The following is a 23,978-nucleotide window of genomic DNA, read 5'->3' on the forward strand; positions in this document are numbered from 1 at the left end:
GTAAGCCTAACTGATAAATGCATTCATGAATTATCAATATTTGCTTTATCTTACTTAGGTTAATTTCTTTTTTTTTTTAACTGAAGGATAATTGCTTTACAGAATTTTGTTGTTTTTTGTCAAACCTCAGCATAAATCAGCCATAGGTATACATATATCCCCTTCCTTGTGAACCTCTCTCCCACCTCCCTCCCCATCCCACTCCTCTAGGTTGATAAATTCTTTTAACTCAGAATGATAAATTAAGCTTATAATACCTTTTATTTCTTAGCTATGAAGTTAAGACATTATAAAATTACTTCTGTATATTCCTAGTGAAACATCAGGCTGGAAAATATTAATATGTTCTTGTTAGATTTCATTTATGTTCTTTTCAAATTCGTGAAATTCCGAAAGACAAGGTAATGGAAATACTCCCTTTGTATGCCTCAGATAAATATCATGTATATTTTGTATATTGATAGTGTAGAATTTTTCCTTTCTGCTTTATAGGAATGTTTTAAAATGAGTCCTGGCCTTTTTTTCCCCCCTCAAATGCCTGTGTTGTTTTCTCTCATGCATTTAGTACAAGGATGATTTACTAAGTTGACAGTATGTTGGCAACTATGTTTAGATCAGAGGGTTTTATTTTTATGTTTTGGGGCTTTTTTTTTTTGGTTCTTTTTCTATCGTGTGTGTGTCTGTGTGTGCCTGTGTGTGTCTGTGTGTGCGTGTGTGCGTGTGTGTTCGTGCTCGCATGTGTGTGTGCTCTTGCTCGCATGTGTGTGTTAACCTCAGAAGAAAAACTATAATAACTAGTGCTATTTTTTATTTGCTTACATATACTGCTATTTATTTAGGTAACCGTCTAATGTATATTTCTAGGTTTATTGTTTTGAATCAGGGACTGCAGTTCCTAATTCATAAATTTGTAGTGTTGAAGGGATAGGATACTTGTAAGTACTGTAGTTTTTATTTTATCATGGAGTAAGTAACAAAGTAGCACAAAATTATCTTCATTAAAAGTAGAACTCAAAAGTGAGTTTCTTAAAATGTTTAAAAATTTACCTAGTGAGTTCCCAAGATTCTAAAGCAAAGATGAAAGAACCAAGCATGAATATTAACTAAAATTTGTCCCAGTTCTCCTATGATAATTCATATTCAAGAATAATTAATAAAACCATTTCTTTTATCTACATACCTAGATTCATACAACTTTATGGCACGGTGGCAGGTATGTTGTATCAACAACTTAAAGGTAAATTTAAAGATAATAATTTCCTTTCTCACAGTCTCTTGAATGACAATCACAAAGTTACCATAATAAATGAATTTCTTTTCTTATGAAGTACCTCTACAGAAATTTAGAATAGTGGAACAAGACCACACTAATTCACTAAAAAGTTGAAAGCTTCTTAAGTAAATACCTTTTTCAGTACTATACATGTAAGATGAGCTAATGGCTAAAGAAAGTCACTGGATCACCTAAGGAATAAATAGGAGTAGTTTCTAATTAGCACCTTGTTCCACCACAAATTACTTGTGAATTGGGAGTAAAAACCTCTTTGTGTATAAATTATAAAGGAGTATAAAAGCATAGTCTATGATGATTGCTACCAAAGTGGGTTTTAAAGGACATTTTTTCCCCCTGAATAGATGAGCACTCATCTGCAAATGTATTTAACCTCTTAGTGACAGGTTTATCTACAAGGCAATAAAGAATAGAACTGGGATCTTTAGTGGAATAACTGTTTACTCTTTCAGAGAAATTCTGATTTACGCTTTGTCAGTAGGGAAATAGCATCACATCAGAGGTGAAGTGTCTAGTATGCTAACGAATCTTATTTTAAGCTATGGTTATAATTAGTTTTATTCTACATTTGAAAATCAAGCTGTAGTATAATAATAAATGTCAACTACTCATGTCCAAATTACTATAAATATTGAATTGTTAGAATCTGGAACTATTGAGGTTATTCTTTGCCCAAACTTCCTGTTTTCACCCACCTCCCAATTAGTTGCAGCTGTCAAAATAATTTTAATCATTTTCAGATACTTTGCAGAAGAAAAGGGACTTAAGCCCTTCAGCCAAAAAAAGATGTTGCCCCTCCTCTTGTCTTCATTTATATCCCCGCTGGGCCCCCCTATTCTAGTCAGGCCAGCATTCTTTGAGCATCACTTTTCTGCTATAAGATCTTAAACATTTATTCAGGTCATTCCACAGTGCTGATTCTGTGTCCTTGCCTGTTAAGTCACATCAGAGAAGCAGAGAATTTTAGAGCTGGAGGAAGCTTGAGAAATCAGTTGCCAAGCCAGGTTTATTTTACCAGTGATGAAATGTATGACATTAGATAAATACTTTTCAGATTAAAAATTAAACCCAAATCTCTGGACTTCTAGCCTTTGACCTGCTCCACTATGGAATGTTGCCTGCAGATATGCTCAAGTAGACATATGCAGACATCTGCCTACTCTGAAAAACACTTGACATTTGCATTTTCCCACCTCTGTGTCCAGGCTTTTCACCAACTATGCTTGGATATTAGTCCCTGGTATGCAGAAAAGTCATGAAGAGAGCAAACTGAAACACTTATCAGGCAGGGAAAAAAAGGAGGCAAGCATGTTCCTTAGACCTGTTTACAGTGGAAGTAGTAACTGTGGAAGTAAATGCACTTTACTGCTTTTATTATTCTTTCAGTATTAAAATTCATTCAGTATCAGAGAAGGATAATGTGCTTGTAGTTTTTTAGAGTCGTACCTATAGAAAAGGAGAGCCCTACTATAGGACACTTTAAGTGTGACACAGGGTCTTAGTTTATACATAATAATTTTCAACTAATTGAAAATCATAAGTGACAGATAAATCCAAAATAGTGTTATTTTTGTCAAAAATCATTCCCTGAAAAATCAGAGCCATTCCCAGCATTCTGCTAAATTAAATCTTTCCTCTCATATTCACACTTATAGTACTGAGAATATTCAAGTTCAGTTTGAGATGATGAATATACTGTTGATGCCTCCTTTGCTTTAAATATGTGTATTGAGAATTTTAGCATTGGAAGGACCTTGGTGACGCAAATGTCCAGCTACTTCATTTTATTGCTCAGGAAACAGAATTCAAAATGTGAAGATTCTTAAATGTGACAACAGAACTGATTTGTGTATGGTAGCATGGGGCTCAGGAATCTTGGCTCAGGCTAGTGTTATTTTCCCTAAATTACTTGAAAATTTTCTCATTAAATTGTCTCTTGGCTCCATCTGTTTCTCTGCCCACTTGGCCCTTTTTTCCTTCTTCCTCTTTATTAATTCTTTCAGGTTAATTCATATCAGTCCTACTTAAGTAATTTTCAGTGGATTTAATATGCCTACTAACTATGAAATAGGTGGAAAAAAGAAACTGGAAGTCTCAGTTTAATTAGAATGATGGTATCATCAAAGTTTTTTTCTTTTTCTTTTTGGACTTCCCTGGTGGCTCAGACAGTAAAGCGTCTGCCTACAATGAGGGAGACCTGGGTTCAGTCCCTGAGTCGAGAAGATCTCCTGGAGAAGGAAATGGCAACCCACTCCAGTATTCTTGCCTGGGAAATCCCATGGGTGGAGGAGCCTGGTAGGCTACACTTCATGGGGTCGCAAAGAGTCAGACACGACTGAGCGACTTCACTAGCATCCACATATTCACCTTTCTACTGACAGATCTGGACTGTTGGTTGATTTTACTGTACTTTCAAAAATCCCTGTGTACTTTGTTAATTTAAACAATATAGACTTTGTCTCTACCTCTCACAGAAAAATTTTAGAGGTTGCCAATGAATTTCTATGTTTATAGTGGTATAAGTCAACTGTACCAAATTTAGCTGGACTCACATGAATCTATCTTGGTATGTAACTAATTACATGTTTTGTAGGTAAATTTTATGAAATACTTGATATGAAGAGTACATTGTAAACATAACCTGCTAGTTCTCTTCATTCAGTCATTTCATAAACCATCAGCAGGTACTCAGACTCATGGCTAGGTAACACTGCACAGATTTGATTCTCTTATGAGTAATTCTACAGATTAGTAGGAATGACAAATCCCTACATAAAGTATTAAAATAAGACCATGGGTAGAGATTTGCTTAGATCCCTTTGGGAGAATAGGCATGGGGCATCAGATGACCTGCAGAAGCCTCTGGGGACCACGGTGAAGGTGGGCACTGATCTCACATGCTAGGTGTCATGTAGGTGACTACGTTTACCTGATGGAGTCCAGTATAATGGAAGTATTTCAAGGCCTACTCACCAGAATTTCAGAAAAACCCTCTGTGTCCTCCTCATGTCGTGTCATGATCAAAAGTCTCTTGCTATCACGCTGAAATCCAGATGTCCTGATATGTATGTACTGTACCCTTTCTTAAAGGCTGAAAAGAGGATGTTTTTATTTGACCTTTGGGGGTCTCAACCAGTGAACTTATCCTTCTACTGAAGGGCTTTTATGTGCTGTGCAGTGAGTAGAGATTAAACTCTTAACCTCACCCTACATCAGACAGTGCCCAGGATCTTAGCACAATGTATGTGTGTGTATGTTAGTTGCTCAGTCGTGTCCGACTCTTTGCAGCCCTGCCAGACTCCTCTGTCCATGGGGGTTCTCCAGACAAGGATATTGGAGTGGGTTGCCCTCAGTACAGTAGATATTCTTATTTAGAGTTGCATATGATCTTCCTAGCAAACCATCAGGAAAATATTCATTGCTCTATAGCAAATATGAGAAAATAAAAGAAATTATACTAATTATATTCCTATCTCAGAGGAGAGCTTAAAATGTCAAAAAATGGAAAAAGAATGCAGGTTATCACTAACAATTCCAATTAAACTGGTGAAGCAGGTTTTAGACATCTGGTGTTCATCTTGTCCCCACAGTGTCTTATCTTCTTAAGTTCCCTCAGTGGTAATTGGGATAAGCAGTTTGTGGTGGAAAAATGTCAGGAAAAGTAAGAGGTAACTGTAGAGGGTTGGCTGGGAGTTTCCCTTATAGGGGTCCTTGTGTTGCATCTTTTTAGACTTGTGATAGTAATGTAAATGTTCCCACCATTGACCTTCTGGCTATCAGCCACTTGAGTGTTTCCTTGATTATTCTTAAAACTTTTTGGTACTCTTCTGGTGTCCATATCAGGCATTAAACATGTCCTCCATGAGATGCGTGATACCCTGCCCCCCTCCTACAACCCTTGCTGTCTTCCTTGGTCTTGGACCCTCCTTTTGCACAGGAGCATAAGGAAGAAATCTTTGCATCATCCTTGGATCCACTTTCATAACGCACTTTGAGTCAGTCACTCAGGCATTTTGCATTTATTTCTTAAATATATTTTGCTTCTGTGCCTTCATCTCCCTGTCAGTGGTTACTGCTTATACTTGAATATTATAAAGTGAAATTCCCTTCACCCTGCAAGATTACTCCTCAGAAAAGAGGGGATCTCGTTGTACTGGTGTGAGTACAAAGCCTCTGCTATTTCTGGGTGCTTTCCCAATTGCTTTATTTTAAACAGCGGAGCACTGTGTGAGGAAGATGCATTCGCCCAAAATGACCTTGTTTAATGTGGCCAGATATTTATGGAGGGCACTTGACAAAATCTTTTTTTTTTTAAAGGATGTGGCAGCATTAAAGATAGTGTGGGCATTTATTCCCAGGAATGTGATCTCACAGTTATAAATGCAAAATGTCTTTATACATAAGCCTTTTTACTACCCCCACCAGGCAAAAACAAAATGGAAAACCTTCACCCCTAAAACGTTCAGGAGCTAGGGCTACTGAAAGCGTGAATCTGCACCTACAAGACAAACGGAGATGTCAGCTCTCCTAATTTTTGCCAAATATCTGTGACTTAGGACTTACCTAGTGACAGCATCAGATGGAAAATTTCACAAATGCTGTTCCTCTAGTGAAGATGAGTATGCTCTAGCAAACTGTCAGAGGACTGAAATACTGACCTGAGGTGATGCAGACACAGATGCCAGACATGCCTGTGAAGAATTTGAATCAAACTGCTGGGGTGACATAGATGGAGGGGAAAAGTGATCTATCTGAATGTTTTCTATTTCACTATTAATTTCACTTATAATATGTAACTCAAAATAGGACTTCCCTTGTAGCTCAGTGGTAAAGAACCTGCCTGACAATGCAGGAGACATAAGCACCGATTTGATCCCTGAGTCAGGAGGATCCCCTGGCGAAGGAAATAACAACCCATTCCAGTACTCTTGCCTAGAGAATCCCATGGATAGAGGAGTCTGATGTGCTACAGCCCATGGGATTGCAAGAAAGTTGGATACAACTGAGCGACTAAACAACAACAACTGAAAATAGTAAGTCCATGATCTTAGATAAATATACATTCAGAAAAGTACATGAATTCTAAATATATAGCTCAGTGAATTTTCACAAGGCAGACAGTGTGGAATCAGGCCAGGAATCAATGTTACCAGCACCCAAAAATGTGCTCACCTGCCCTCTTCCGGGAACCACCTGCTTGTCTCCCACTGCCACAGGCGAGGTTGAACTGGTCCTGCCTTCTCTCACCATAGATGGCACGTGCGTGCTCAGTTGCTTTTGTCATGTCTGACTCTTTGCGACCCTGTGAACGGTAGCCCACCAGGATCCTCTGTCCTTGGAATTCTCTGGGCAAGAATATTGGAGTGGGCTGCCATTTCCTTTTCCAGGGGATCTTCCTGACCCAGTGATTTAACCTACGTCTCCTGCAACTCCTGCATTGGCAGGCAGGTTCTTTACCTTATAAGCCACCTGGGATTATCAAGACTCTTCCCAGGAAATCCTGACTCAGTAGATTCTAGCTGGGCCCCAGGAATCTGTGTGATGAACAGGCACTGCAGGTTCTTCTTACTTGCAGGGAAGTCTGAGGAATACTACAAACATTATTTTTGTGTTTGCCCCAGTGCTTTCACATGTTCTCTGTCTTCTGTCTCTGTCTGCTGCTCTCCTTTAGATAAGAAACATCCTTCCTCCATTGGAAGGAAACATCCACACAAATGTTGCCTCTGGGAGTCCAGACTGACCCCTGCAGGCCCAGTAAATCACTCTGTAGTCACCAAAGTCTTATTCCTGGTGTTCCTCATAACCCTAGTCCATGGTGACTTTGCTCATCTCAGCTGATCACAGGCACTGGTTTTACCTTCAGTTTAAATGCAGAACTGGCTGAGGCTTCTGCACTGTTCTATCCTATCGTTATACTCGGGCCTGGATGACTGCAGAAACCTGCTACTAACTAGCTTCCCCACTTGCATCTTGCATGCATGTGGTCAGAGTGATCATTATTTTAAAAAGTGAACATCACACATTACTGCTCAAAATTCTCCACTGGCTCCCCGTTTCTCTCAGTAAAAGCCAAGTCTTCACAAGGTTCTGTAAGACCCATTGCCATGTGCCCTCTTCCCCACCTTCACCCTTTAACCTTCTAGGCTCACTCTGCCTCAGCTATTCTGGCCTCCCTGCTTAATAGATATGCTTTCGCTGTAGGACTTTCACACTTCCAGTTCCTTATGTCTGAAACACTTACCCTGAGGAGTCTGGAGGGCCAACTCCACTTTTTTCAAGTCTTGGCTCCTTCTCTGTGAAGTCTATGTTGACCACCCTATTTAAAAGTGAAACTTGATCCATTCTTCCCACAGCTCCAGTCTCTTTTACCCTTTCTATTTCTTCCCGTCGCATTCACTAACTTCTTATATACCATTGACTGTGTCATTATTTTTGTCTCTCTGCAGAATATGAGTAGAGAGAATGGTAGAAAAGATGGTATTTTCTACCCTTGTGCTCAGGATATATTCCCAAAGTAGTAAATGCTCTGTGAATATTTGTTTGATTTGTTGAATGAAATAGTTAGGATGCAATAGATAAAGAGATTTTACATAGTATCTCTTAATACGCCAGGTTTTCATGAAGACTTTCCCAAGAAATGTTGCAGACACTCACATTTGAAGTGAAGACTTGACACTGGGAGTCTGGATGATTTGGGGAGTGCTTATGTACTGCTGCACCAATTTGAAGAAGCCAGTTGCAGCCCAGCTCACCCTTTCTGAGTTGTGGGTGTGCTGCTAGATACAGGTTTATACAAGGGGGTTGATACTTGAGTTCTGGATTTTCCCTCTTTGTTGGCATTACTTGAAGTGTCCATAGAGGCAGGTTTCCATGAAGAAGCTAGATAACTTAAGAAAATTAAATGTCTTTCATGTTTGGTCCAAGCACATAGATTTTGAAAGTTTATGCGTAAATTCTTAGGTTCATGAAAAAACCAGTGTGCTTTTGCATATTTTAGCCCATCCGAAGAGCATTCATATATGCCCTCAATTTTGGGATACCAGAAACCTAATCATCTTTGTCATGCATTATTTCCTGAAGTGTTGTGATGCAGTCCATCTGAAATCTGATTTCTAGATACGAATATTACTTTGGAGGGTCTATTTTTATTAATCTGATTTTAGAATAACTTCTGTTACTGTAAGTTCTTAAGTTTCTAGTATATATGCATGTGAAGTGTTATTTGCTCAGTCATATCTGACTGTTTTACAACCCCATGTAGCCCACCAGGTTCCTCTGTCCATGGGATTTTCCAGGCAAGAACACTGGAGTGGGTTGCCATTTCCTTCTCCAGGGGATATTCCAGACCCAGGGATAGAATCTGGGTCTCCTGCATTGCCGGTGAATTCTTTATTGTCTGAGCCACCAGAGAAGCCAATATTTGCTCATATGTACTTATTTAGGCCTTCAAGAATGTAACTTTTACATTTTTCATGGGACAGGAGGATAATTTTTTTTTAGCTTACATAGAGATTAGGTGTAAAAATCTGCTGGCTCAGCAGGTTATTCTGTCATCCTGGCTCACCGAGCCTTTAGAAAGAACAAAAGTGAAGCTTCTCAGTCGTGTCTGACTCTTTGCAATCCCATACACTGTAGCCTGCTAGGCTCCTCCATCCATGGAATTTTCCAGGCAGCAATACTGGAGTGGGTTGACATTTCCTTCTCCAGGAGATCTTTCCAACCCAGGGACTGAACCCAGGATTCCCGCATTGCAGGCAGACTCCTTACCTTCTGAGGCACCAGGGACGTCTAGCCTTCGGTTGTCTCCAGTTGTCTTCTTGACTTCCCTGGTGGCCCAGATGGTAAAGCATCTGCCTACAATGCGGGAGACCTACGTTTGATCCCTGGGTTGGGATTGTCTTCTTACTGTTTTACCTTTCTTAACCTCCTCTCCCAATCCAAATTTATTGATTAGAGACTTTTTATAAGAGTAAATCTTATACTTTAGTATCTCCCTAGGTGCCTGGAATACTGCTGGGCTGTGATACCTCTGAGCACCTAAGAGAAGAATTATTTCAGGAAAAATGAGTAGGCTTCCTATAATAATAAGAATGATTATTAGTAGCTCACCACTTGAAAGAATGCCAAGGAGAAGACTTGTGTGAAGACATATGTCTTAAGTCAGCCAGTACATATTTGAAAAAAGGCAAATCTCAGATAGTATCATGAGGGAAAGCTTGGGTATAGTTTTTTCCAAATAGGAAAGGCAGTAAAGCACCAATTCAAATCATGGTTAAAATTTCCATTTAAACAACTTCACAAACTGTATGCATTAGCAAACTTAAAAATAGACACTTGTGTGAACTATTATAGGAAGTTTATTGTGCAGTTTAAAAAAAAATAGTATAGCAATTGCCATGCAGTAGAAAAATACCTAATCAGACTGTCCTTTTTTCCTCTTGGCTTTCTGAAAGCGTCTGTATTTCAGGGCTGTGATTTAACTAAATGCTAATCTTATGAGCCTATATGTATATTTAATCTATTCTGTTACCTGTCTGTTCTCTGGGATGTGTGAGTCAGTGAGCCTAAAAATATGGAAATTCAGTTAAAAATACTGGGACTTAAAGGGTAGCAGGCAAATGAGGAAGAGAATGACCTATCTTCTAAATGCATTCAATCATTTCACAAGTATTATTGAATCCTGCTAGATATTAGGAGTTGGGGGGTTGGAACTGAAGTGGTAGTAAGGGTTGGGGATATAGAAGAGAAGGAAAGAGAAGCAGCCAATCCCAGCCTTCGTGGCATATATAGTCCATTCATTTAGTCATTCATTTGTTCATTCATTACCTATTCAGTGCCTGTAATTCACTGTAACAGGGATAAATAAAACCAGACATTTTTTGTCCTGTCTGAACTTATGTTCTGGTGAGATGGCAAGGCAATAAATAAAGCAAAAAATACGGTAGAAAAAGTTAAAAGAGTAAGGAGAGAAAAATGAAGTGGGGGAGGACCCTAGTAGCGTTGAGGGTGAGAAGCAGGTTGCAAACTTAGGTTGTCCAAGAAAGTTGTTGGTGAGAAGGTGTCTATTTAGTGAAGATCTGAGGGAGGTGAGGAGGAGCAGCGGGGCACGAGAAAGAGGCAGTGTGAGATGCTGAGGTGAAAGCTCGCTGGTGTGTTCAGGGAATAATGAGGCTGCTGTGGCTGGAGCAGAGGACGGACAATGGAGTGAAGCCTCGTGAGGCTTTGGGCTTCATTCAAGGCATGACAGGAAGCCACTGGAAAGTGTTGCCCCCAGGCCTGCAATACAAAGATGTAATTTGGCAAAGGGAGCTAACCACAGGACAGGGTTCTTTAATAATTCAATTCACACATGCACTGTTGAGCAGACTGGAAATGCGGAATTGTACTGGAAGAAGTAAAACCAGAATGGGTGAAAAGCCAAAGCTGGACTTAACTGTTCAGGGGTTAGAGGTCCTAGTGGAGTCATGGGGAGGGGGCAGAGAGCTTGAGAAGACCTCGAGGGAAGATCGGGGCGGAGACACTGAAGAAGAGCCTTCCAGGCACTGAAGTGGGGGGATCCTATGTGATCCTCCAAATGGTGATAATTGTCCCCCTTCTTTTGTCTTTGTACTTGTTTTATTTGGGTTGTTTTCTAGGGAGATATTTGATATTCTTTCTTAGACTTCATATGAAATTAAATTATGAAAGGGAAGGATAGAAGGAAAAAAGATGATGTTGACTTTGTGTAAATTACTAACTTGTTCAGCAGAGGAAGGCAAGTTGGGGAGTTCCACCCCGCTTCTGACTAATTAGAAACACAATCAAAAATGTTCTTAAAGATAAAGAACAATGATTTTAGGCCTAAAAATCCAAACTAAAATGAAACCTCAAAAGTATTGTGTCGAGAACTGTGATGATTTCAGTTGACTTTCCTTTTATGTCATTTGTCTTGCCATCTTAAAGATCTTCAGTCACAATTATCAGAGCACAGACTTGTTCATTTTAACTTTTATCACCTGTAAAATGATAATATATCAGTCGCTCAGTCGTGTCCGACTTTTTGCGACCCTATGGACTGTAGCCCGCCAGGCTCCTCTGTCCATGCGATTCTCTAGGCAAAAATATTGGAGTGGGTTGCCATTTCCTCCTCCAGGGGACCTTCCCAACTGTACATAAAGGAGACTTCATTAATGTGCATTAGAGGATACCCCAGGTTAACTGTTACAGAAAACTGTCTTTTGAGCCTTTAAATTCTATACCAACTCTACACCTCTGGTTGGCCCACTGTTTCTTTACTTAGGTTTTAAGGTGAATGACCTGGGGCTATTTGTTTCCATCAACCTGACTGCGAATCTGAAGGCACAGTTGAAATGTCTAGTTTACTTGCCATCTTCAGAAGAGATTGCTGCAGATCTACTCTATGATTCTCATTCTTTTCAGCTTACAATACAAATAGCTTATTATTTTTTGCAACCTATGTCTTATAATAAAGCAGTGCTGAAAAATTAAATAGAAGAATGTTCAGTTGTCATATAGGCTACAAAAATGATTTGCTGGTGGTGATTTTAAAGCTTGATTCTAAGTAGATTTATGAAGAATGACACTTGGAAGATGTGGTTCAAATTTTGCTATTTAAGGTATTTTGAAGTTATAGGCTCACTCTCCCTAAAATTTCAAAAAGTGTAGAGCTGAGGCTCTTAGGGGTATAGCAGTGATACAAGCTTTCATAGTCATTTCTAAAAAGCATCACTTCCTAGTTTTCTGTCTCCAGTGGTTCTCTAATATACTTGTAGAAGGAAGACAACAGAAAACCAAGAATAAAAATAGCCGAGCTCTCAACAATTGGGCTTCCTGCTTGCTTTCCCTGTTCAAAGAAAAGAGGAGACACCATCTTGCAATAGAGGCTTCATAGACAACTGGGCTTCTCCAGTGACAGTCGGCACTTGATGCCCCATATCTCTTGGTTCTTCTTGTTGCCAGTGGTTGGCCTGGAGATGGTAGTGAAATGAAAGCAATTAAAATGATACAGACACAAGTCAGTGCTTTCACAAGTTGAACAGTGTGCCTGTCCTACCAAGACTCAGTTGTTTGTTTGTTTTTTAAATAAAGATAAAATTTTCTGTTATCATCAGGACTGAACACAATTTCACAGAAATTCCAAAGAAACATTGCCCTCTCTTGGCTTAAGGTGTTAAAATGCTTAGCAGTGTTTTCTCTTTAAAGTGTTGCTTTCTAATTCTGAGTGGAAGCAGTTTACCCTGAAGTGTTATAGATGGTATGTTTTGCCCTTAAGTGGGTATACACGGGCTTCCCAGGTGGCTCAGAGGTAACGAATCCACCTGCAGTGAAGGAGACACAGGAGATGTGGGTTCGATCCTTGGGTCAGGAAAATCCCCTGGAGAAGGAAATGGCAACCCACTCCAGTATTCTTGCCTGGGAAGTCCCATAGACAGAGGACAGCTAATTTCTCTTTGCCTTTCAAATAGAAGTCAGTTAAAATGGAAAATTGCTGTAGGAAGCTGGCATGTTTTTAAACTCTTGAGTGTGTTGAGAGAGGTATAAAAACTCTTTCCATTCTTTACTGCATGGAAAATATTAAACTCCTTGTCAGTAAGCAGGGGAGATGATGAGTATTGTGGGTTTTCATCTTTTTCTTGTGAGTTCTTGTGATTCACATCCTGTCCTGGTTACAGTATTGGTCTGCATTAGCGATCTTGAACGCCAAGATTGAACCATTATTTTTAAAATTATTTTTCCTGGAACCTGTTTGGTGCTTTGAGCATATTCACTATACACATTTTTTGCTGCAAAAGTTCTAACAGTATGATTTCATCTTGACTGATGCCCTTGACTTCAAAGTATAAATAGAAAAATAGAGATAAGTGACAAGGATTGATTAGCAATCCTCCTCCTAAGCGAAACAATAAACCTACCTAGATAAATCACCAGCCGCAAAGCCTGGAGAATGTGTGTTAAAGAATTAAAGGTAGTGTGGGTATATGTATGTGTTTAATTGATACGGACATTTTCTAGAACTGTAAGAATACAAAGATTCCATCTGGTCTGTTTTGCTGCCCTTCGAGTTTTATTAAAAATAGGCTTAAAAGTTTTTCTAAACTATTAGAAAGTATATTCACAACCCTCTCCCCCCTTTTAAGGGAATTTTTTTTAAGTAACAAGAAACTGAAACCAATATTTTATTGTTGTTCAAGTCTCTCTCTCTCAATTCATATGTATATGTGTATGTATGTTTAATTGCTTTGTTATTATTAGACTTTAATTGTAGGGTTGAAAGAGCTCAGGGAATCACCTGACTCATTTTCTGACACTTTTAAGCCATCACAGACAGATGAAAAATATTTTAGTATTTTCTAGCATTTGCTCTGTGCCCTGCAGTGTTTGAAGCAGTTGATGTAAATTAACTCATTTAGCCCTGACAGCCACCCAAAGGGATGGGCACTGTTGTTATTCCCATGTGCCATATAAGGAAACTGAAATGCAAAGAAGTTCAGCATCTTGCCCTGTAAGGACTGGATCATGAACTTGAACCCAGACACCAGAGTGTGTGCTTTTGATCGTTACATTACCACCTGCCTCTTCTCTCTCTCACTAGAATTTCCAGTTATAAGGGTTAATTTTTACTCTCACTTTCCTTTACCTAACATGGTTTTCTCAGCCGGAAAAGGAGTACGTCAAGGCTGTATATTGTCACCCTGCTTATTTAACTTATATGCAGAGTACATCATGAAAAACGCTGGACTGGAAGAAACGCAAGCTGAAATCAAGATTGCCGGGAGAAATATCAATAACCTCAGATATGCAGATGACACCACCCTTATGGCACAAAGTGAAGAGTAGCTAAAAAGCCTCTTGATGAAAGTGAAAGAGGAGAGTGAAAAAGTTGGCCTAAAGCTCAACATTCAGAAAACGAAGATCATGGCATCTGGTCCCATGACTTCATGGGAAATAGATGGGGAAATAGTGGAAACAGTGTCACACTTTATTTTTGGGGGCTCCAAAATCACTACAGATGGTGACTGCAGCCATGAAATTAAAAGACACTTACTCCTTGGAAGAAAAGTTATGACCAACCTAGAGAGCATATTCAAAAGCAGAGACATTACTTTGCCGACTAAGATCCGTCTAGTCAAGGCTATGGTTTTTCCTGTGGTCATGTATGGATGTGAGAGTTGGACTGTGAAGAAGGCTGAGCGCTGAAGAATTGATGCTTTTGAACTGTGGTGTTGGCGAAGACTCTTGAGAGTCCCTTGGACTGCAAGGAGATCCAACAGTCCATTCTGAAGGAGATCAGCCCTGGGATTTCTTTGGAAGGAATGATGCTCAAGCTGAAACTCCAGTACTTTGGCCACCTCATGCAAAGAGTTGACTCATTGGAAAAGACTGATGCTGGGAGGGATTGGGGGCAGGAGGAGAAGGGAGGCAACAGAGGATGAGATGGCTGGATGGCATCACGGACTCGATGGACATGAGTCTGAGTGAACTCTGGGTGGTGATGGACAGGGAGGCCTGGCGTGCTGCGATTCATGGGGTCGCAAAGAGTTGGACACGACTGAGTGACTGAACTGAACTGAATGTTCCTTTTCAGTTTGTTTTCCTTTTTTTGAGCACTTCTCCAACCTTCTGTCAGTCACTGCTGTTCCATTCTCTCACCTGCCTCCTCAGTAATATTCTGCAACCCTCAAACCATTTCTGAATTCTTAGGTTATATATCAGGACAGGGAGGCCTGGCATGCTGCAATTCATGGGGTCGCAGAGTCGGACACGACTGAGCGACTGAACTGAGAAGCTGGTGCTTTAATAATGGCTTGACCAATTCTGAGTAAGTTAATATTAATAGTACAGTTACATCATGGTTTCTACCCATACCCTCTATTCCTGTTTACCACATCTTTTTTCTGCTGCAGTTTGCAAAAACGCATTTCTCTTGCCTTAGGTTTTGCTATGAATGATGCCATTTTATGTATTCATGATCATGCCTCAGATTTCCTAAGACCTTTGATTGTGGACTGTAATCCACAGATATATTCGCCTCTTTGTGGACATTGTATAGCATCTCTTCAGGTTATTTATGAAAGTTTCTAACTTTCATGTATCCTAGAATCTTCTAGCTGTTGAGACAAGCTAGAATTTAAACGTCAAATGTGTAAATTCCCATTCTGCACATAATTGTCAGACAGCTGTGTGATTAAGTTTGGTCGATGGGTACTTTGTACCAGCTGTTTGCATGTTATCCTCCTGACTGAATCGCAGGGAAGAGAGTAAAGCACAGAACCATGTCTCCCCCATCCCCCAGTTCTCCTCACCCTATCCACCAACTCCCTGTGGACCCTCCACCCCAATGAAGATGCATTTCTGCAGATGCAGAAGTGTTTTCTGCTTCCTAAACCAAAGATAAGCATTACATGATGACCAAGTACCACATAATGTTGAGTGATGCTGCTGTATTTTATTGTCAAGAATTTCACAGGATTATAATTTGTAAATGCAGCGTTTTCCCACATTCTTACCTTCCCATGGTAATCGTTCATATTTAGAGTCTGAGGTGTCTGGGGATGGTGACTAACAGTTCCCTCACAGATGTTTTCTTGACTGCGCTGCTGCTGCTGGGTTTTTTGTTGTTTTTATCTTGGGTGTTGCTAGCCTGGATTGTCTTCCCCTAGAGGTGCTGACCTCCATTCAGGAGCCCCTGGACTCAGGACCCCTGCTGCCACTTCGCTTCCTTTAGAGCAAGATCTTGACTACAGCGCCTGCTCACCTTTCTTTGAAAGTGATGCACATGCTTGCTGATATTGTCCATGATATGTCCAGTTAGTGCACCCGTTTAGCATAATAAAGGTATATTTAAGCCCTATTACCTGGCATGTTTATGTTCCTGTGAGCCACTGCCCAGACCGTGGGCACTTTGGCCAGTGGCTTGGAGATGAGGGAGTGTTTTTTCTACCCGCTGGGAGCTTAGATGCTCTCCTGGCATCCTGTTCTCACCTGTGTGTATCATGACAACATTGTAATTTATGTTTCCCTGTAGGCTTCTCCCACCTGACTGAAAATTTCAAAGACTGTGAGCACACAGTTCTGGGCTTGGCTTGGTGAGGTTCCACAGCACTAATCTTTGTTTTCCGTGTCTCATTCCAAATGTCATTCAAGATGGTAGCATTAGCACCAATCCAAGGAAACTCTTGGTTTTAATAGACTTTTAGAAATTGGCCAAGAAACGTATATACTATACACCTATATGTTTGAAAAGCAATGTAGTTTCTCGGCAGTGGACTTGGAACCAGCTTTTTGGAAAACAACCACCTTTGGTCCAGTCTCATCACCTCTGCACCTTTGTCCCTGTGGTGTCTTCCAGGAATGCCTTTCTCCTGTGGCCCCGCCACCTACCTAATTGTTCTTCACTCTCAAAACCAGCCAGGAGTCTTCCCTCACTCCCCTTCCTTCCAGAGCTCACCCTTCTCTTTCACTGGGCTTAAATATGCTTTTATTATGCCAAATGCAGTTAGTTCTGATTATTTAAAATTACTGAATATATCTCCCTTGTTAGACTAGAGCTTCTTGAGGCCAAGGCCCATGTCTATTCACGTTGCATTTCTACTCATATCACGGTGCTGGGTAAAGTGGAGTTGGATGAGATCCCTTTATACTAACAGCATTGGAGGAGATTGAAGGATCATCTGTAAAGAAAATAGGGACCAAAGTGGAGAAAGGAAATGGGGCAGGTCATTATTTGGATGACTGTTGGGAGGCTGAGACGAGAGGGAAGATGAGTTTGGGGCAGGCCAAAGGAGACAACACCAGGCCAGTCTGGGTGGTGGCAGGCATTTTAGCAGTCGTGGACTGAGAAGTAAGCAGAGGTGTGAGCAGAGGAGCAGGGGCTGTGGGAGTCACAGATGGAGCCCTGGCAGTAGCAGCTGTACATGGGAGGCAAGATGAGAGATGCAGCGTTGGGAGAAGGAGAAGGACCTTGGAGATGATGGCCATATTGGAAGAAGGACAGCCATAGCTGGTACCTGGCAGGGGGTGGGGGACAGGCAGTGGGGAAAGGTGGGGAAGAGGGTCAGGGAGGGGATTGCTGTGACCGTGGCAACTTTTGAGTGGCCAGCAGTTTGGGGCAGTTGTACACACTTTGCCAACAAAGGTCCATCTAGTTAAAGCTATGGTTTTTCCAGTAGTCGTGTATGGATGTGAGAGTTGGACTATAAAGAAAACTGAGCACCAAAGAATTGATGCTTTTGAACTGTGGTGTTGGAGAAGACTCTTGAGAGTCCTTTGGACTACAAGGAGGTCAAACCAGTCAATCCTAAAGGAAATCAGTCCTGAATATTCATTGAACAGACTGAAGCTGAAGCTCCAATACTTTGGCCACATGATGTGAAGAACTGACTCCTTGGAAAAGACCCTGATGCTGGGAAAGATTGAAGGCAGGAGGAGAAGGGGAAGACAGAGGATGAGATGGTTGGATGGCATCATCGACTCGACGGACATGAGTTTGGATAAACTCCTGGATTGGAGATGGACAGGGAAGCCTGGCATGCTGTGGTTCATGGGATCACAAAGAGTTGGACATGACTGACTGAACTGAACTGACACACGAAGGGTCAGTCAGTGGTTGACAATTGAATTGTATCTTAGGTAGCTGTGAAGAGCTGGAGGTGGTAAAAAGAACCCAGTGGCAAGCTTGGCTGAGCTTGCCAGGGAGTGAGATCATCTGTGACCATAATGCTGAGCAAACAGGATTAAAGGGCACATCAGAAACTTGGTTTATCCTCTCCTTCTCTCCCCTGTTCCAACCACTACTCTGTGGGCTTGAGTTTTCTGTCCCTGCATGAAATCTAAGACAGACTTCACTACTTTGTATCACCTTCTCTCAGATTAAAAATATATATTTTTTTCTCAATAACTTTTATCCATAAATACAGTCTTGGTTTAGTAATATCTGGCCTAGTCCAGTATAATAATACTTTTTTTTTTTTAATTAAAGATAAAACTTCTCTTGCAGCTCCTATTTCCTGGAGATGTGAAGCCTGTAGTGAGGGAGGACGTACCCAGGGGCTTCCCTCTGTTTTCCCCCTAAATCATCAGCACTCCTTCCTCCCCTCACCAGGCAACTCCCACTTCTTCAGGATAGACTGGGGAGGTGGGCTTGGTAAAGTGCAGGAAGGTCCTGTGGCACGACATCAGCTTGCCTTGGGTTTCCTGCCATGGCAGATCTCAATCCTGTGGGCTTCCCAGGTGGCTCAACGGTGAAGAATCCGCCTGCCCAGCCAGAGATGCAAGTTTGAGCCCAGGTCAGGAAGATCCCCTGGAGTAGGAAATGGCAACCCACTCCAGTTTTCTTGCCTGAAAAATTCCATGGACAGAGGAGCCTGGCAGACTACAGTCCACGGGGTCGCAGAGTCAGACACAGCTGAACATGCAGGCATGGCACAGGTTATAGGCTCTTCAGTGGAGACAGTCTCCCTCCTTCGTCTCTGTGGCCCTCTCGCCTGCATTTTCTCTGACATGGGGAATACACCTCCTTTTTCAGCAAACCTTGGTATGCTGCTGAGCTTTCCACATCCACCCTTGCTCAGCTCGTTCCGCTGCTGTGCTGTGCTCAGTCCTGTCCAACTCAGTGACACGGTGGTCTGTGGCCCGCCAGGCTCCTCTGTCCCTGGAATTTTCCAGACAAGAATACTGGAGTGGGTGCCATTTCCTACTCTAGGTGATCTTCCCAAGTCAGGGGTGGAACCTGTGTCAGGCAGCTCTAATTCACTGTCAGCTCATGTTGACTTGGGAGCACTTATGGGATCTCTGGGTGTAAATACTCTCCTAGTGCCTGAAAGTGAGGTGGGAGCTGGACACACAGATGGGGGTAAATGCTGTGCAGATGGTTGCTGAAGTGTGGAGAGTGGACATGCTCATCCAGCGGGAGACAGGGAACCCCACAGAGACTCGCATTCCAGAAGCAGGAGAACAAGGAACTGGCCAAGAAGGTGGAAGCCTCTTCCACAGTGTTGTTTCTACAGAGGGGCAGACCATATAGGAGTCAGTTGAGCATTACGCCTATTATTGTTTTCATCTTTCACGCGGATTAAAGGCGCGTATTTTCATTTTAATAGTGAAAGGACCCTAAACTATCTTCTTCCTGTTTTGAAAATTGATGTTGATTTTACTTTAGAATTTCTGATTTATTGAAGAAAAGTTTTCAACTTTTTTTTTTCCAGTTGTGTATGAACACAGATCAAGATTGGAGAAATCCTTGCAAAAGGAAAGACTTGAGCATAAGAAAGCAAAGGAAGGTAAGTAAATAATATCATTCGTGTTTTACATTTTTTATGCTCTTCTTTGAAGTACATTGTACTTGCTTTACTGTTTTCTTGCTTAGAAATTTTTCAAATCACCCGAAGTCAGTCAAGCAATATGCTATACATCGTGCAACAAAGTAATTCCTGCTCAAGATTGGATTTAGAATTTTTCATTTAGTTTGTGCCTCTTTGAGGTCATTCATATACCAGAAATAGCACACAGTTTTTCATTTGAATACTGTATATGTTATTAACATCTGTTAACAGACATATGGGAAAGTAATACCATGCGGTCCAGAATATGACAAACTTTATGTATACATATATATATGTATATACGCATTTATAGCATAATCGATTTCGATCTCATTGCATGACATCTTTTAAGTTACAGACCTGTTTTTCTCTTGTGCTAAAGACTTTATTGGCATAGCCGATTGGTTTGTTTTGAAAAGTTAACATTTAGCACAGGTGTTAAATAAAAATCAATGCTGTTGATTTTTATCAGAATTTTTCTAAAAAGCATGGACTTTGTATAGCTTGTGATTTGAAGTTACCTGCATTCTTATTTTCATTTTCAACTTTTTGGTTAAATATTAGATTGAAGTGGTGTTTTGTCTGATTACTTTGGTGTGGGGTAGAAGGAGGGAGAACAGAGGAGGACAGTGTGAGCTGGAATGTTTTACTGAGAAGTTTTAAGATTATTAAAATGCTCTGATAGGGTTTGGATTTTGCTTGTCTTCAAATGCAGAGTGATTTTGTAGAGCCATCTAGTGGATAATAAAGCTTTAAGAGCGTTAAATGGTTTCCATGGCCTGCGTTCCTTTTCAGGTCCTGAATGATTTTAGGGTGCCATCTAGTGGCTGGCATAAATCATCTCTGTCCTTAAGTTCACTGCATGGTTTTGTTTTTTTTCTCCTTCATTTCAAGGCGAGTTCATCACCAAGTCCACACTTTAAGTGCACTTTTAGTCAGTTGGCTATAGTGTGTATTTTGTTGATACAAGATTCACAACTTTAAGGTATGGAGGAAAACTTTTCAAGCATTAAAAGGCAAAATAAAGTGTATCATCAAGTAGATTGTTTAGGTCTGAGTAAAATGTGCCCTTGTTTTTTTAGATGTTTAAAAATGCCACAATGAATTAACTTATACTAATAGAGTTAATTAATGTAATTATGTTCTCCATTTTGTATTTTCTAGATTTTCTGGTTTATAAATTAGAAGCACAAGAAACACTAAATAAGGGAAGGGTAAGTTGTTTTTTTTCTCCCTTAGTTTTTTATTTCACAAAACTTGACAGAGGGGGAAATAAAGTCTCCAGACATTTTACTCTGTTGATCATTAGGACTGAAATACATCTCCCTCCATCCTTTCCTTCCTTCCTTCCCCCAAAATTCTGAGAGGAAGACTTTAAAAATTGTTCCTTTAAAACCTACCTTCCTTTGCTTGATCACATTATTGGCGATAGTGATAAATTGAAAATATCCTTAATGTTCCACAATAAAGAGATTCATTTATTTATTCATCCGCAGAATCTCTTTTCTATAGAATGTGATGTTTAGTTTGATTTGCCTTTGCACAATGTTACTGTCACTTGCAGAGACATTACTGTGTAATGTCTAACACAGTACCTGGCCTAGAGTTCACATGTTCAAATGTTCAAAAACATCTGTAAAATGAATGGATAAATAAATGATATTGACATTTTAAAAAAGTTTTAAAGTCCAAATTAACTAGGGAAAAACACTTTTTTCTCTTACTGTAAGAAAAACGTGTAAGTATTGGTTGACAAAAGCATTGGTGTTGTGGGGTATTAGAACTGAGAAGAGTCAGTTCCTTGAATAACTAGGAGGTTACTGGCTTTTCACTCTTACTTGCATTTTTAAGACCTAGTCAAAATCATGTGTGTTCTGTTGTGCATTTTGTAATGTAATATGTTACAAATTAAAATAAAGTGGTAAAGTGATGATTAAAAAAAAGTGTTAAAGCAAAAATGCGGTCCATTTTAGAAGTTGCAAGAACATGAAAGAAATAAATGAAGCTGTGCTTATACTGCCGATGGTGTAAAGTAAGAGGTGGGGCACGTAAGATGGAAAAACACAGCAGCCTGGGGAGAGAAAACTGGCAGGTGTGATTTGTACACTGACCCGCTGTGGCTGCCCAGGACTGGACATGTGTGAGCTCCAAATGTGAAGATGCTCCACTGGTACGTAAGAACACACTGCTGGAGCACGGAGTTCAGCTGGACACTAAGGCTCAGGGTTCTGTCCTGGCTCTGCTACTAAAGGAGACGTTTGCCCTAGGCCTGTTCCTTTAGCCTTTCTGTTTCTCTCTGTGAGCTGGCGCTCTAGTAAAGAATCTGCCTGCAATACAGGAGATGCAAGAGACATGGATTCAATCCCTGGGTAGGGAAGATCTCCTGGAGGGAGAAGTGGCAACCCACTCCAGTGTTCTTGCCCTAAAAATTCCATGGACAGAGGAGCCTGGAGGGCTGTAGTCACTGGGATCACAGTCAGACATGACTGAGTACACACACACACAGTCAGACATGACTGAGTATACACACACAGTGTGTGTGGAATTTCTTACCCATGGGAGCTCAAGGAAGGAAAGTGCCTTTTCTCTCCCTTTCTGGAACCCATTCTAAGCTTGTGAGGCCTGGTCTCTGCTGGTTTCTCTCCTGTTCCCATTGGAACACCAGGCACAAGGTACCAGCCATATGTAGTCCTGTGTCTCAGGACAAGCTCTCCTGTGCCTCTGGCCTTAGTTTTTCTTCTGAATATGAGAGTGGAAGTAAATCACCTCCAAGGGCCCTTTCAAACTGCTGTTTTATAATTCCACGCCCTGCTTTTTCATCATTAAAGTCTAGCAAACTTAAAGGAATGTAAAACTTCATTTCTGCTATGAAGTAAAGAGAGGACCTCAGAAGCATCCTGGCTCCAGCTTAGAATTCATTTTTACTTACACACATGAACAAGTGAAAACCATTCATTAAGAGCTTTAAGTTCTGTTTAACAAAAAAGAACCAAATGTGTTATCTTTTTGTTAATTATTTACTTTTCAATTTACAGCAAGATTCTAATAGCAGGTATAGCGCATTGAATGTTCAACATCAGATGCTGAAGGTGAGTAATTTAGAGGTGTTTTTCATGAATGAATGAAGGGGTTAACTAAGTAACTTACGTGATTGAGGAAAGTTTACAGATAATTGATTTGTACCATGATAGTGACTTAGCTTAGCTATGGTATAATAAAGTCATTTTTGGCTGAAGGTGATATATAATTGTAATGCTCCATTGTGTTTATCACCTGATAGCAAAGGACATATTTAACTCATTATTCATTTTCTTATAAATCAGGGTCTCTGGTCACTTAATTTTTGAGTTTGTTCTTTATCCTTTAAGGATTTTCGTTTGTTTTTTATCTAATTTCTCAGAGTGGTTTTTCTTGAAAAATTTTTTTCTTTTTTGTAATCTTAGACACAGTGGAGGCAGTAGAAGTATTAGAATGCTGTTTTCCTGTTACTAATGTGTCATAAGTGGCCCACCTACCACAGGAGCACAATTTATATTTAAAGATATTCCTTCCTTGGTTCTTGGATGAAACTCATTGTTGTGTGTCAGGAAGACTGAAGAAAAGAGAGAGAGATGCACTGTTTGTGTCAGGCCAGAAGAGGTGGGCAGCGGCTATTATGCCACCCACACAGCAGGAAGTCTGTGCTGTTGTCTCCAACAACCAGTGCCCAGCTTTTTGTTTGGCGTTGTCTTTCCTCCTGTATCAGTAGGGTATATGTCTTTTATTGAAACCAGAATCTTTACTATTCTCAGGAAAGCAATATGTGAATTAAAGCAGACCACCCATTCACGTTAAGCATTTGGAGACTACAGAATTTATCTAGGTTGTGATTACAGTATTATAATCTAGAGTAGTATAAGTAAGAATCATTTTTACAAATAATCGATTTTTTTTTACTTCCCCCAAAGGGAAAAAAGTCTTTTTTTCCCCCCTTCTATAAACTGGGTTACCAGAAAGGCTGATAATCAAAGAAGGGAAATAAAAAACATGGCTGGGAAAACGTCAGATTGAAAAACAGTCTAGAGGCTCCATGGAGGGGTCATTTTTCCATTAGCTTTGCCTAGTTTCCACAGTAACTTGAGTCCCTGGGAATTTTCCCAGATCCTTTCCTTTTCCATCATTCTTGTAAACTTCCAACTTCTTGTTGTTCACATTAATGTTAAAAATTAAGGAGAAAATTATTTTTGGCCATGATCCCAAACTATTCATTTGAAATGGAAAGGAAATGGAAGAGAGCTGCACAAATTAAAAGCAGTCAGGAAAATGAAGCCTGCTTCATCTGTGCTTTCTTTCTTACAAGAGAAAGGCAGTGCTATCGAGAGACAGAC

General features: G+C 40.4%; 1 protein-coding gene across 4 annotated transcripts in view; it reads left to right on the forward strand.

Annotated features, from left to right (window-relative positions):
- GOLIM4 (golgi integral membrane protein 4) overlaps nt 1–23,978 on the forward strand; it is an 86,033-nt gene that overhangs the window by 30,649 nt on the left and 31,406 nt on the right. For all 4 annotated transcript variants that reach the window (XM_069560879.1, XM_069560884.1, XM_069560890.1 and 1 more), the window contains exons 2-4: nt 19,495–19,569; nt 20,776–20,825; nt 22,647–22,700. In XM_069560879.1, coding sequence (XP_069416980.1) covers nt 19,495–19,569; nt 20,776–20,825; nt 22,647–22,700 — 179 coding nt within the window. The remainder of the gene's footprint in view (nt 1–19,494; nt 19,570–20,775; nt 20,826–22,646; nt 22,701–23,978) is intronic.

This window comes from Ovis canadensis, chromosome 1 (genome assembly GCF_042477335.2).
Source record: "Ovis canadensis isolate MfBH-ARS-UI-01 breed Bighorn chromosome 1, ARS-UI_OviCan_v2, whole genome shotgun sequence".
Lineage (NCBI taxonomy): Eukaryota > Metazoa > Chordata > Mammalia > Artiodactyla > Bovidae > Ovis > Ovis canadensis.